General features: G+C 31.2%; 2 protein-coding genes across 2 annotated transcripts; one reads left to right on the top strand and one right to left on the bottom strand.

Moving 5' to 3' along the window:
- Positions 1–9,740: 9,740 nt before the first annotated feature.
- LOC124934286 (receptor protein kinase-like protein ZAR1) lies at positions 9,741–12,365 on the top strand. The gene is made up of 2 exons (XM_047474790.1): positions 9,741–11,384; positions 11,534–12,365. Exons 1-2 carry the CDS (start codon positions 9,923–9,925, stop codon positions 12,160–12,162), a joined length of 2,091 nt encoding a protein of 696 aa, XP_047330746.1. The 5' UTR covers positions 9,741–9,922; the 3' UTR covers positions 12,163–12,365.
- Positions 12,299–13,473, bottom strand: LOC124934287 (auxin-responsive protein IAA34-like). Its single transcript, XM_047474791.1, has 4 exons — positions 13,302–13,473; positions 13,008–13,163; positions 12,798–12,939; positions 12,299–12,535 (listed from the first exon to the last, which is right to left on the bottom strand). Exons 1-4 carry the CDS (start codon positions 13,423–13,425, stop codon positions 12,487–12,489), a joined length of 471 nt encoding a protein of 156 aa, XP_047330747.1. The 5' UTR covers positions 13,426–13,473; the 3' UTR covers positions 12,299–12,486.
- Positions 13,474–16,570: the final 3,097 nt, after the last annotated feature.

The raw sequence follows: 16,570 nt of genomic DNA, 5'->3' as shown, positions 1-16,570 counted from the left end.
AATTTAGATGAATCTTCTTGATGAAAAATATGGTATAAGTTACAATTATTAAGCAAAATGAAAATACTGATAGTGGGAAAGGAAAAATAAAGACAGAAAAAGGCTGCTGTAATTTATGTAGGAAACAAATCACAACAGTAGGGGGGGAAGACATAATTTGCAGAAGATGCTGATAGTGGATGAGGAAGATCACGTGGCTGGGACAGTCTCTAAGGACTTGTTTGATATTTAGTTATTGGAATAAAACCAAGTTTTATTCTAAAATCAACAATTATATCAATTATTTAATTATTTATTTTATAAATTTAAATACTAAAATTACCTTCTACTTAAATATTTTATTTTATATTAATAAAAATTAATATTAATACATATATAATATTTATTTTATTACATTTTAAAATTTATTTTAATATAAATTAAATTATAAAAATATTATATTAATTACATTAAATAAAAATAAAACAGAATATAAATACAAGTATAACATACCAAATTATCTAATATAACATTTAAATGTTAAATATTCAAATAAATAATTAATTATATTAAAAAATCAAGTTGAATATATTTAAATAAAAAATACTAATTAATTTATAAATATATCTATTAATTTAAAATTTTATTTCTATATTAATAAAACTTAACATTAACATGTGTATAATTTTTTAAATTTTATTTTATTATATTTTAAATTTTATTTTAATATAAATTAAATTATTTTAATATTAAAAAAGTTATTATTAATTATAAATAAAGAGAATATGTGCAGGGTTATTAATGATAATAAACATTAAAAAATTGGTTTTTATCTCATTTCATTAAACAAGTTTTTTTTTTAGAAAATCCATATAAATTCCAAATAAGCCAGAATTCCTCAAACGAAAACGAGCTGTAATTCTTGTTTCATGTTAGGTTATTTTGGGTTTTTATTTTAAAAAATCTTGTTCGATATAAATAAAGTAAGTTATTTGAGTTTTTAGTTTTTTATTATTATTACTATAACTAGCATTTAGCCGTGCATTTGCACGAGTAATAATATAAAAAACCGTAAAAAAAAATTACAGATAACATTTTTAATTTTATTTTTAACCGTTTTAAATTTATGGGTGGGTCAACCCCACAATCCGAACTAAGTATCCATTTAGTCAACATCATTATATATTAGTTAGTTAAAAAGTTGAACTTATATTAATATTAAAACGTCTCGCGTTTATCAAATTTGGTGTTGAATTTAAAATATAAAGTCTTTTAGCCTAATTGGTTAAAGAGTTGTACTTGTTTTGTTAGGTTGGAAGTTCGAAACATACCTCTAGCATTTTTAATTTTATTTTTAACCGTTTTAAATTTAAAAACGGGTCAACCCACAATCCGACCCAAGTATCCAAATTAACCACAGCTCTCGACCCGGCAATACGGACACTTTAAAAATTAAGCATCATTATATATATATATATATATAGATATTTGTCAGTATATTTTAATATTTTAGTTAATAATTTGAATTAATATTGAAAATAAATAAGATGAGTTATGTAAAATAAGAAAAATCTAATATTAAATCAGATCTTAAAAAAAAAATTGAAAAGTTTGAAAGTTAATAGTAACTAATTTTCTGTGTAAATTATAATACTTTTTTATACAAGTCTATATATTATTTAAATTTAAATTTTGAGTAGTATATATATATTTATATTAGACTACACATAAAATACCTAATTATCTCATATATCTTGTCAAAAATATTTAAACAAACTCTTACCTTAATATAATTGGGTTGCCTCAAAAACATGTTTCATTATTGGTTTATTTTCTTACAAGAAGATTCCAGTTATAAAATGTTTAATTTCAGTTAATTTATTCACTCTAAATATATGAATAATTTTCAACTCAGTTCAACTTTTACAGTTTGTATTTCTGCATTTGAATTCATACTAAGGCTTGAATCGATCAATTTTAGAAAGGGGTTTTAAAATACTTATAACAATTTCCGAACTTGTAAACTAGACATAAAAAAATAAAATAAAAAATTACTACTGCTTAAACTATTCTATTAAAATATGTGTGTCCTGAGTATTTATATTTTCTTTGCATTTTATAGATCTATATTTAAAAATAAAAAGTATATATTATATTACTTTTAATATTGAATAATTGATTTTTCTATTTTTTTAATTTTGTATCATATTAAAGAAGTCATATAAAATATTTATTTATCATCATGCAATAATGAATAATACATCCTGAATTAATGACCAGGTCTGCCAGATATAAAGGGTGGTCCAAAACATGGGCTAGTCCGATAATACCTACACTACATACTCACAAATGTTGTCCAATTTCATGGGCTTTAATTGGGCTTAAATCCAGTTAAAAATATACCTACTAAATTGATATATATATATATATATATATATATATATATATATATTAATCTTTTAAAAAATAATAATAGTATTCCATTCTATAAATTGGTGTCTCAAATCACAAAAATGACCATATTAGTAATTAGAACTATTATAAATTTACAACAATTATTATTGTTAGAAATACTTAATAAAGCTAGTAATACAAATAACACTCAAACTTCGTCTCGAGTCAACCACGTATCAGTTCGAGAAAAAAACAATTATAAATTTACAACAATTATTATTGTTAGAAGTGCTTGACAGGGCTAGTAGTACAAATAAAACTCAGCTTGATCTCGAGTGAACAACATATCAATTCGAGAGAAAAAAACCGATTCAAACAAGACAAATCGTATCAAATCGTATCAAAGGCTTCGAGGCGGAATAAAATCGTTATTATTTTTAATGCTTATTTGTTTTCGATCCAACGGGTGAGACTCCTCCCCCAAACAATCTAAAATTTTTTTTATCGGTTCATTGAAATTGAAAAATATTGAAAATTTATTTTCTTTTTATATATAGCACTCTAGTACCAAAAGTATGATATCATAACTTAGATTTTACATTATAGGAATGAAATATAAACTAGTCTCACACAAATCTCTTGATAATTATTTAATTACAAATATCATATCAAAATGGGTTAACCTTGAACTTGACAATTTAAACTGATAATTAAGTTTGCAAAATTGCAATTTGAGTGAAATTACTTTATGGACGGTTGATCAAGCACAGCGACACAAACTATGTAAAATGGGCCCATAACTCAAAGAACAATCTTGACCGTCAATCTTGTTCCTTATTATTCTACACTTATGGCTACTAGAGCACGTGCCTTGATCATGTCATTCTTGGCCTTTCTTCTTTTTCTTCATGGGTTAAGTTAATATATCATTATAATAAATATTTGGAATTATATAAGTGTGTAATCCTCAGTCAGTTTTATTATATTAAAAAATAAGTCCACTATTCTTAGCATAAACTAATAATAGTAATGATTATATATCATTGATTTCATATTCATATCTTAAGGATTGTTTAAAAATAATTTAATTTTAGACACATTTCTATGGGGTCATTGGTGGAGTCCATCTCGACTAATGTATCCAGTATCCTTATAGTTGAATAAACTTGTTTTTTTTGTTGTTCATTTAATATAAAAAAATATACAATATTATAAGTCTAATATCTATTAATAGACATGTAGATCTTAATCTTTTGTTAGGTTATTAAATTGATTTAAAGTGGTTAAAATAAGTTATAGAAACTAGAGATGATTTGATCTTGGTTTTTTATTTTTTTTAAAAAGCTTATTATATAAAAGGTGAGTTATATAGGATTTTTAATGATATAATTAATTAAATATAAATATATATATTAAATTAAATTTTAATAAAAGTAAAGTAAATGTGTTTTAATATTCTGATTAATGAATGGAATGATTTAATTGTTTGAATATATAAATAATATTTTTTCTAAAATTAAAATAAATCAATAACACTAATATTCAAATTTGCAAAATAAATTTTCAATTATAATAAGTAAAATCAGACAATAATGATTTTTCCTTTTGAGAGGATTGCCCCACTTAGGGCCCCGGTTACTTGACTTACATTGAGCCGACCATTCCCATAAGGCTAAGAGATAGAGAGAATCATAGATGAATTATCTAGAGAGAAAAAAATCATAGATCAATTATAACCATGGAGGGATAAAAGATGATGTGATAGGAGAAAAACAGATTCAAATGTTTTTTTTCCTTTTTTTTAAAGAAGATGTTTATTTAAATAAATTTGGTTGAGAAAGTGAATTTTTTTTTTTTTTTTGGTAGAATGATTTAAAAGATTAATATATAATAATAAAATATTTATTTTTTAAAATAAATAATATTTAATATTTTTATTAATGAATTGAGAAATATGTGGAGTTGCATGATTATTTACGTGGAAAATGAACGACTCGATGTCTCATATTAATCGCTTCCTTTTCTACTAAAGATTCGATTATGCATCAATGTTCATTCATTAGAAAGCTCTTCCTTAGAGTGTTCACCTGATCATCTTTGTCATGAAAGCTAATAACTGGATTTCTAGACCTTTTGTTTTTTTATAATAGGTGGCTTGATAAGGAGAATTTCAAGACCAAAGTTGAGATGTGGTGGATAACCACCAACATTATGGGTTCAACATCTTTTCAATTGGCTACTAAGATGGAGATTCTTAAGAAACATATAAAAAAAATGGATTGCTGAAGATATTCTCAATTTCTAGATGAATGTGAACTCATTGTGCAACGACCTTCTTAAGCTTGAGGGAGTTGAGGAAGAAAGAACTCTAACCCACGAGAAATTGGTCAATAGGTTAATTAAAGCTAATGAGTTTCTCATCTTGTCTCATGACAGGAAATGAATTTGAAGCAACATAGTAAGGCCAGTTGACTCATACTTGGTGATAGAAATACGATCCTTTTTTGACTCCACTTACAAGACTAGATCTAGAGAAATATATCATTAACTTTCTCAGGATTGATGGTCCAAGTGTGTGAGTCTGAGTATTTTTAAAAATGAGATCATGAGATTTTATAAATATATTTATACTAAGAGTCATGTGAACCATTTTAAACTAAACTTGAGGGTATCATTTCGAACTGCATTACTACGAGCCAAAGAATTTATCCTGAAATTACACTGTCTTTGAATTCAAATTTGGTTGGTTTTGGTATTTTTATGTTGAATGACAATTTATACATGCTTGACACTTTAACTTCATATCATGAAACCCTAAATGTGCAAACGAGAGGTACTAAGTGAAAATTAAATAATTCAAGTTTATTATGGCACAAACGTTTAGGTCATATTTCGAAAAATCGAGTTGAAAGACTCATTAAGGATGGAATCCTTGATTCCATAGATTTTTCGGATATTGAGGTTTGTGTTAACTGCATTAAAGGTAAACAGACCAAAGTGAAGAGGACAGGTGCTTATCGAGCTACAGAAGTCTTAGAGTTGATACATACAGACATTTGTGGGTCATTTTTCACACCTTCGTGGAATGGTCAACAATACTTTGTATCATTCACAGATGATTATTCTCGATATGGCTATCTTTACCTCATAAGGGAAAAATCTGAGGCAGTGGACATGTTCAAAACATTTAAGGTTGAAGTTGAAAATCAACTCAACAAACGCATTAAGATCATTAGATCTGACCGTGGAGGTGAATATTACGGTAGAAATGATGGATCGGGTGAACAACGTTCAGGCCCTTTTGTTGAATTCCTTAAAGAGTGTGGAATAGTCCCTCAATACACCATGCGGGGTTCTCCTAGCATGAATGGTGTTGCAGAGAGACGTAATCGCACATTAAAAGATATGGTTCGAAGTATGATATGTCAAACTACTTTGCCAAAATCTTTTTGGGGGGAAGCATTGAAAACTGTAGTCTACATTCGTAATCGAGTACCGACTAAGGCGACAATCAAAACACCTTATGAACTTTGGACTGGGCGTAAACCCAGCTTACGTCATTTTAGGGTGTGGGGATGTCCAGCTGAGTCAAGGCGTTATATGCCAAATGAACCAAAGCTAGCATCTCGTACGGTGAGTAGTCACTTTATTGGTTACTCGGAACGGTCAAAGGGGTATAAGTTTTATGATCCCACATCGAGAAACATTTTTGAGACGGGTACTGCCACGTTCTTTGAGAATGTTGAGTTTGGGGGAAGAAATACAGTTTTAGACTTTTCTTTAGAGAATCAAGAAATCACCAAAGTGATTGACCTGACACCTCAAGAAGGGTTAATCATTCCGACTTCCATACAGTTTCAAGATACAATTGAGGAACTCATTCAAATTGAACGGGAACACCAAGTTGTAGCTGAAGAAAAAACTCAAGAAACTCAAGAACATAGTGTTGAAGAGCCAACGTTATTACGTAGATCCACTAGAGAACGGAGAAATGCCATTCCGAATGATTATGTGACATTTCTTCAAGAAAATGAGGACAATGGTGGCATGACTGAGGATGATCTTATCAACTTTTATCATGCCATGAAGGGTCCTAATTCGGATAAATGGATCGAAGCAATGTGTGATGAGTATAAATCAATGCAAGACAATAAGGTTTGGAAACTTGTCCTATTACCAAAAGGTGCAAAACACGTAAGTTGTAAATTGATTTTTAAAACCAAACGGGATGCTAATGGTAATGTGGAGAGGTATAAAGCACGTCTTGTAGCTAAAGGTTATACTCAGAAAAAGGGAATTGACTATAAAGAGACTTTCTCTCTGGTTTCTTCGAAAGACTCTTTTAGGACAATCATGGCTCTAGTGGCACATTTTGATTTGGAGCTTCATCAGATGGATGTAAAGACAGCGTTTCTAAATGGTGACATTGATGAAACAATCTATATGGTACAACCTGAAATTTTTGAGGTCGATGACCCGAAACAAATGGTTTGTAAATTAAGAAAATCTATCTATGGACTAAAACAAGCGTCTCTCCAGTGGTATCACAAATTTCATCAAATAATTCTTTCATACGGTTTTGAAATGAATGTAGTTGATGATTGTGTTTATCAAAAGTTTAGTGGGAGTAAATTTATTTTTTTGGTTTTGTATGTGGATGACATTCTACTTGCCACAAACGATGTGAGCTTCTTGCACGAAACTAAGAAATTTCTTTCGAATAACTTTTTAATGAAAGATCTTGGTGAAGCATCTTTTGTATTAGGGATCCAAATATACCGTGAAAGATCTCAGTATATTCTTGGGTTATCTCAAAGGAGCTATATCGATAAAGTGCTTGAACGATTTGGCATGCAGAATTGCAAACCAGGAAATACCCCAGTTGCCAAAGGAGACAAATTCAGTTTAAATCAATGTCCAAAATCAAGTTTAGACATCCAGGAAATGCAAAAGATTCCATATGCTTCTGCAGTTGGAAGTCTTATGTATGCACAAGTATGTACGCGTCTGGATATTGCGTTCATAGTTGGTGTGTTAGGCAGATATCTCAATAATCCTGGAATGGATCACTGGAAAGCAGCTAAAAGGGTGATGAGATACCTAAAGAAAACAAAGGATTATATGCTCACATATAGGAGGTCAGAGCAGTTGGAGATCGTTGGGTATTCTGATTCCGATTTTGCGGGTTGCCCAGATAGTAGGAGATCTACATCTAACTGCGTTTATACATTGGCTGGAGGAGCCATTTCTTGGCGTAGTGCCAAACAGACACTTGTTACCAGCTCTACTATGGAAGCTGAATTTGTGGCATGTTTTGAAGCATCACATCAAGGAATTTAGTTAAAGAATTTTGTCATAAGGCTGCGCATTATTCCGGGGGTCGAAAGACCTATTAAGATTTTTGTGACAATAATTCAGTTGTTTTGTATTCCAATAACAATAGGAGCTCGTCGAAGTCAAAGAATATTGACATTAAGTTCCTACGTGTGAAAGAAATGGTACAAAGTGGTCAGATTTGTATCGAGCATATAGGAACAAAATCTATGTTAACAAACCCCCTAACTAAAGGTGTAACACCTATGGTATTTTACGGGCATACTGCACGTATGGGTGTGTTACAATTTAAGGAAGCTTCATTATAGTGGGAGAGTATGCTACAATTAATTTTTTGTCAATTGCGCGATGTTTTCTAAAACACTTTTCTGATCAGAAATAAAGTTTATTTTTTGACACTTTTGTACATTATATTCAAAGATAATGATCTCATTAAGTTTGGACCAGAGAAAATTGACATATATTCAGGTCACATTAATGTGATTTTTTCTCTACATGTTTCATAATTGATCTATGTCGTTTGATTGCAGTAGTATCAGTGATTATTGTTAGTTTAGCCATAAATATGACGAATGCTTCTTTAGTCTTATATTGATATGATTGATGGACCAAATTGTTATAAGCCCTTTATTTTTATTGACTGATAAATTGAGCTCTTGAAGAATAATGTGTTCATTTGGATACATATTAATTCCAGTGGGAGATTGTTGGATTTTGGATTTAAATATATATGTAGAACATATTATTATATTAAAGTCATGGGCTTAATGATTATGAAATGAATAATTATAGATATCCGTTTAGTATTTGTTTATTTGGTGATGTGACAAAATAAGTATTAATAATGTGGTGGACCTTCTTATATTGTGGGCTTTAACAATATATGGGCTTCAACTAGGGTTAGGTCCCTGAGACAAATATTATTTAAGAAACGGGAGAGGGAGATTCAAAGAAGAACTCTCACGCATTCTCTCTCTCAACTCTCCTCCGTAATCTTGTCCTTTGATTTCCCCCGTCAATATCAGAGGAGAACGGATAATACTTAGTCTTGGAAGACCTAGCCGTTCCTTTCAAGAACAGATCAATCCGGATCTACAATGAGATCATCTTCAGGTACGCTTCCGCTGCGTTATAATTATAGTCTATATTCATGATTAGGATACTGATAAATTTTTCTATCACATCAACCTTAGCGTTAAGTTAAAGATGATAAAATGAAAAACTAAAATGTAAAGTGTAAATGTATTTTTCTAAAAGGCCAAAGTGTAGGTGGGACATGCTGCTTTTAGCCATTTTTCACAAATAACCGACACCAAACAAATATAGATTATGGCGTGCATACACCTAAATCAATTTTTTAATTTTATGAGAAAATTAAGTGCCGATTCTTTAATCGTGAAATTTATTCTTGAATTGAAAAGTTGAAAAGAAATCAATGTCAACTTATCATTATATTTTCAATCTCATTTGAGATTCGACAGGAGAGTTTGTTATGAAGTTAACTATAAAGTCTAGTTTTATTGTCTTACGTTTTCGATCATCACATTCAATATAATAAATTTCCCTCCACGATAAAAACATATATATATATAAAAGAGTAGAAACAATATAAGATCCAGAGCTAAACTGACCGGTTTTTATCGTGTATAATTTTTTTTAATAGTTCTTCCATAGTTTGATATAAAGCGATATACCATTATAGGGTGATATATGTCAAGTATCTAGGGAAAAGATGCAACATCGTGACATCTTCAAAATGATAAAGCATGATGTTAGTAATGTATTCGTTCATAAAGGCTGATGGGTCTTTTTTTCAGCTTACTTAGGGATACTAAGTAATTTCAATCCGTGCAGTATGATAACATTTTTAGTTGCTTCTAGCCCATATCTTCACGTCTTAGTGGCATGATACAATGTTTTTTAGATTTGGATTTGGTCTCTATATATATAATTGGAATTTTAGTTTAAAAAAATAAAAAATTAAATGCAAGTTATGCAATCATCCCTTCTCTCCCAGCCTCTGTAGGGTAGTACTAGGTACAGACTAGATAGTTACCATTTTTCTAATTAGTGTAAAAGCTTTCACACTCTTCACCTTCATCTCTATCTCTCTCTCTGAGCTCCGATTGGTTTCTGGTCAAAAAAAGGTAAGAGCTTTCAGAAACCCATTTTCACTTTCAAGTTCCAAAGCTCACTTATTTTCTGATTTCTTGAAATGCTGCCTCTATCTCTCTTCATTTTTATACTCTGCAACTCTCAATTATCTTTGGTCAGTTCTTTAAATGAAGAAGGACACTCTCTTTTAGATTTCAAGCTATCCATTTGGGAAGACCCAGAAGGGTCTTTACTTAACTGGAACATTTCAGATGAAAACCCTTGTTCATGGAATGGTATAACATGCAATGCCCAAAAAGTCGTCTCTGTTACAATACCAAACAAGAAACTCTCCGGCTTTCTCTCTCCCTCAATTGGTTCTCTCTCTGAGCTCCGGCGTCTCAATTTAAGAAACAACAACATCTCCGGTACTTTACCGTCGGAGCTCTACAAAGCCTCGAAACTCAAGAGTTTGATTCTTTATGGTAATTCTTTATCTGGGTCTATCCCTTTTGAACTTGGTAATCTCGATTATCTCCAAATTCTAGATTTTTCTATGAATAACTTAAATGGGTCACTGCCGGAATCATTAATTCGATGCAAGAGATTGACGACCGTCGATCTCGGCCGGAATAACTTCACCGGCCGTCTACCTGATGGTTTCGGGGCTAATTTGGGTTTGCTTGAGAATCTCAATCTTTCCTTCAATAGATTTAGCGGTTCAATTCCTATGGATTTGGGAAACTTGTCTAATTTACGAGGAACTGTTGATCTTTCACATAATGAGTTTTCAGGTTCAATTCCTGCTACTTTAGGTAATCTTCCTGAAAAAGTTTACATTGATCTAACTTACAACAATCTAAGCGGTCAAATTCCTCAAACCGGTGCTCTTATAACCCGAGGACCCACAGCTTTTATTGGAAACCCGGCTCTATGTGGTCCTCCATTGAAGAACCCATGTGCAAATTCTAGTCAATCCTATCCTCACTTGCCCGGTAGTTATTCCCCTGCTAAAGATAAGAACAGAAGAGGGCTAAGTAAATGCTCTGTTATTGTGATTGTATTGGGTGATATAATTGGCGTGTTCGTCATCGGTTTGCTGTTGTCTTATTGTTATTCGAAACTAACTCGGGTGATTATCAAAAGGAAATCAAAAACAGGGTTCATGTTTGCAAATGAAGGGAAAGGAGGAGGATCAAAGAACAGTGGGTGTGTTTGTTTTGGTAATGAGGAATCTGAAAGTTTGTCCGAGAATTTGGAGCAGCACGAACTTGTCTCATTGGATCAACATGATTTGCCATTTAATCTTGACGAATTGCTAAAGGCTTCGGCTTTTGTGTTGGGAAAGAGTGGAGTTGGGATTGTGTATAGGGTTGTTCTTGAAAATGGAATTGAACTGACTGTTAGGAGATTGGGAGAAGGCGGTTCTCAAAGGTTTAAAGAATTTCAGACAGAAGTTGAAGCAATTGGGAAGTTAAAACATCCTAATGTTTTGTCTCTTCGAGCTTATTACTGGTCTGTTGATGAGAAGCTTCTCATTTATGATTTTGTCTCCAATGGAAACTTGGTCAATGCAATTCATGGTAAGAACTTTATTGTATATTTATATGTTCAGTTCATTTGTGAATTTTAGTTAAAGCTCCACATGTTAAGCCATGTCAGCAGCTGACGTGGCATGTCGTAACATGTTGATTTTATAACAAATGTATTACTTGTTCTTATGAATATGTAGGTAAGGCTGGAATTGAATCATTTAATCCTCTTCCATGGTCCATAAGAATGAAGATTATGAAAGGAACAGCTAAAGGTCTTGTTTATTTGCATGAACTTATCCCCAAAAAGTATGTCCATGGAGACCTTAAACCGAGCAATATATTGCTTGATTCAAATATGGACCCTAAAATTTCCGACTTTGGACTAGGTCGGTTGGCCAACATAACGGGTGGATTAACCCCAACTCTTCCTTACATTGAAATGACCTCATACGACCCATCATCACATGGGAATTTAAGTTCATGTTATCAAGCCCCGGAAGCTTTAAAGACCCTAAAACCGTCGCAAAAGTGGGATGTGTATTCTTATGGGGTGATCCTATTGGAATTGATAAGTGGAAGGACGCCAATTGTTCAAGTGGGAAAGAAAGAGATGAATCTTGTGAATTGGATTGAGCTTTGCATTGAAGAGAAAACACCACTTTCTGATGTCCTTGATCCTTGTTTGGCTGAAGATGCCGATAAGGAAGAGGAAATTATCGCGGTTTTGAAGATTGCTATGGCTTGTATACAAAGCAACCCCGAAAGGAGACCTTCCATGAAACATATTAGTGAAAGTTTGGAACGATTAGAATCCTCACCGAACTAAACTAAAATCAGAAGCTCGGTTAAGATTGTGGTCTGATCATGACATGCCATTTGTTTGTTTCTATGTTGTTTCCAATTTGTTTTGTTTGATGAAATTATTTCTCTATTATTAGTTTATCTCTTTTCCTATCTTGTACTATGTTAAATCTTGTTTCCTTGTAATAAACTATGTAACTGTCAAGTTTCTTCACTGTCATTGCAACTGCTCATGAGTGTCAAGTTAGATTAGACATTATGTATAAGATCGTTGAATGATTCAATAAAGACATTATTATCGGAAAAAGATAAGACAACAAGATGATACAAGGCCTCTAAGTACTAAAAGCTAACTTTTCCTTGCAATCCGAAGCCTTTTGACACGAAATGCAAACTCCCTGTTCATAGTAGAAGTTATTACACTTTAGATCTGAGTCTGGGTAATGAATCTAGTTGCGAAATTGTTAAAAACATTGTTTTTTCAAGCATCTCATTTTGAAGTTTGAAAATAGACTTAAATCATACACAAATTCAGAAATTCCTTGACATTTCTCTTTTAGATCTAGATTTAGTTCTAAGGAAGAAAATTGTTTTCAAATGGACCCAACCTTAATAGATCATGTGGGATTTTAAGAAAAGAAAAAGAGAAAGAGAGCTCACTTCCATGGAACATGATCACCAACTGCCATCCAACTTTCATGATCTCTATCCATGTAAGCTAGGAAATATTCTGAGTTGGGTTGGAACAACCTTATACCAGATATGCTCTGTTTTCCTGTCCAAAAAGAGTGAACCGGAGGCCCTGTTTGTGAACAAGGAATTCAAATTCATGAAGACATATATATAATAATGTATTTTTAAAAAGCTTACCAAACATATCCTCAAGCTGAAGAACAAGACTAGAATAACCCACATGATCAAGCATGCAAATTTTCCTACCAACAATCATCCCATCCATGTTCACCTTCACATAGCCCAACCTTTCCTTCCTCTCACTATTCCAGTCAATCAGATCATTGTAATCATCTGATCCAAAAACAAAAAACTCAAAATCCAATCATTCTGTAAAAATTAAAGAAGAAGATGAAACTAGTTAAACCGAAAGTATATGATTTGCTTGCTAGAAACTAAACTGGTTTAACCATTTTAGTAATTGACATATACCAGAAGTATGATGATGATGATGATGATGATGATGGAAAGTGTTGAGACTAAGTCCCAAGTCAATGAAGGGGTGATCAATTAGGGGTGTTTGGTTAAGGAGATAGTTTGATGTATTTGAATCCATATTTGATTTGATATTGGATATAGAGACTATAGATAGATAGAGCTGTGGTCAGTGGTGTATATATAATTCAAAGATTGAAAGACAAGGAATAGGGTTTACCCATAAACAATGAATGAAGAGCAGTTATGATGTTCTGCTGCCTTTATCCCTTACAGGAATAGGACTACTTTCTTGGTGTGTACTGTCTCTCTGTTGGAAGAGAAGGTTGAGGAGAAACGGACAAAAGTCTCTTCTTTTTCATGATAAAATGAGGGATGGTTTAAGGGGCCAGATGTTGTGGATATCTAGATATTAAGGGATGGTTCTTTTTGATTTACAGAACCATTTTAAGAACTTGTCTAGTATCTTATCAATGTTTGCGGGTTATAGCCCGATTATAGATTGACCCGCGAATGCAATTGCAAACTCCAAAGAGAAACACAAAAACTTTACGACGGTTTGGACTATAGTGGATGTAAGGGGACAATACCTACTCATGCAAGTGATGCATCCTCTAAGAGATCAACTCATGCTATACAAGTTGATCACATTTCATTCAATCTTCACCTTTGAGTTGTTTAATTTCTTGGACAATTTCCTTTTTTATGTATTTTGTTATGGTAATTGATGTCATAATTTATTATGTAGATGTGAGTTTGGTTGTACTCAGAATCGGTTAAAACCAATCTCACTAGTAAAAAGAAAGAAAAAAGGAAGTTACTAATTACATTATATTAGAATGAGTATACTTGATGGAGTTCATCATATAGAAAAGTCAAAAATATCTTGTCCCAACCTATATGTAAACCCTAAACATGTATATGACATAACAGTTTATATCTTCACTAATACTAATCACTTTAGGACATAATATAATTATGCATAATATTCTTTAAATATGAAGTAAATTAGTAAGTAAAATTATATTTGAAAGTGTAAACGACATTTAAGGAGGCGGAAAAGTGTTTTATGTCCTCGAAAACATTATATAGATAGATAGATATTAGATAAAGACTACAATTTTATACCGTATAGACAATTGTCCCCAAAATGAACGGTATCGCATAATACAAGTTTTACATGCATCCTCTACTACTAATGTGTGTATATATATATATATATGTTTAAAAATGAGATTATTTTATAAATTCACAAACAAGCAATTTAAATTTCATTAATTAAGACTAAACTAACTTGTATAATTCAAGTTATACAAAAGTTTGGAGAAGAAGTTTACAAAGATATAAGTATAACTCAAATGGAGGCTCATAAATGCATGAAAGCATGAGAAATGAAGACTTTTAGTGTGTTTATTTATTCATTTATAATATATTCTTTCAATATTATATTTTGTTTGTTTTGAAAGGGTCATATTTATTTCACTATTTAAAAAATAAAGTTGGCTTATAAAGTCATGAAAGCATGAAAAATGAAGACTTTTAGTGTTAGTTTATTTTCTCATTTATAATATATTCTTTCAATATTATTATTTTGTTTGTTTTAAAAAAATCATATTTATTTCACTATTTGAAAATAAAAAAATAAAAGTTTTTGTCAAGAATGGGATTTGAACCCATGCCCTTTCGGACCAGTACCTGAAACTGGCGCCTTAGACCAACTCGGCCATCTTTGTTTATTTTAAATATTACTTAAATATATATATCTATATTATTTTATTAAAATACTAAATTTGTATTTTTTATATTAGTGTTAATATTATTGAATTTATTAGATTATATATATATAATTAACTAAAACCAATTTTAGTACAAATAATTTATTATTATTATTTATAGTATAAATATTACCTGTCTGTGAACAATTAATATGTAGCCCTTAAACCAGGGATGAAACCCATACTTGAGGCTGAGAGTCTGGTCCTAAGGTGGTTGTGCTTGACAATTAATAGCTAAGAACTCAGAAGAGGGTGGAAATGAGGTCCCCATTTATTTAGAGGCTGAAACTCGGAGTGGGTGGCAAATTAAGGTGAAAAGGAAAACTCTTTGACGAGCAAGGCGTAAGGCGTTTAGCACGGTCTTGAAAAACTCTTAGACGATAAGGATTCCGATTTAGACTTTCTCGTCTTACTGGTGTTTTGAGTTTCTATTTTGATGTCCTTAAGTATGTTGATTAGTAATTTGGTGTTGAGTGTTTTATATGATAAATCTTATCATTTGTGCCTGATTATATTTTATGGGTATTTTTATAAATCATGTCATAAGTACTTTTACTTATCATAAAAATTATGGACTAATAAAATAATTATATCCTAGAAAAAAATGGTGCATATCATGTTTTTTTTCTAAAACCATGAAGTAAGAAGACAATTCAAAGAAGAATGGTGGTATTAGGGTTTTTAACAAATTAATTAATGTTCAATGATCATTGCAAGATAAAAATGGGTTTGAAATATATTTTATGAAATTTTCATTATTTCTTTACAATCTTTGTAAATTATATTATCAATATGATGATTTTATGATAGACAAAACAAATAGTGTCTCGCACGCATGGATTTTCTAATACTAAAAGATTATGGAGATGATATTATGAAGAAAAATCTCAAATTAACCAAACGGTATTATCAGGTGTGGTAAGATATTCCCCCACTCGAATGATATTAGGGTTTATAATATAGATTAATTAATGTTACAATAATGATATCACAAGATAAAAATGAGTTTGAAATCATTATATAAATAATGCATACACAACAACAATCTCCATATATGGACAATAGAAGGATGGGAATGGGCATAGAAAGTAAATATTTAAGAGTAAAAAAAAAAAATATGTGGCCCTATGCAGATAATATGTTGCATCGCGATTGAATCAGAGCACTAATGGTAATAAAAAAAACTCTCAAACTAGAAAAAAATATGTGATCACAAGGGGTTAAGCATATTGCCTGCAAACAAACTTAACCATCTAACAGCTGCAGAACTTGTCGCCTGACAGACTCGAACCCATGACTTCTCAAGAAGGCTGGGATATTCACCTCTTAAACTCTCAAACTAGAACGATATATATTGTCGAGTGTGGTAAGATATTCCCCGGGCAAATGATATTAAGGTAACTAATGTTACAATAATCATATCACAAGATAAAAATGGGTTTGAAATCTTAGACAATTATATATAATATATCATGCATACACAACAAGAAT

The sequence above is a fragment of the Impatiens glandulifera genome, chromosome 4 (assembly GCF_907164915.1).
Source record: "Impatiens glandulifera chromosome 4, dImpGla2.1, whole genome shotgun sequence".
Taxonomy (NCBI): domain Eukaryota; kingdom Viridiplantae; phylum Streptophyta; class Magnoliopsida; order Ericales; family Balsaminaceae; genus Impatiens; species Impatiens glandulifera.
The sequence above is the reverse complement of the archived record's forward strand: the minus strand, read 5'-3'. Positions and strand labels throughout refer to the sequence as shown.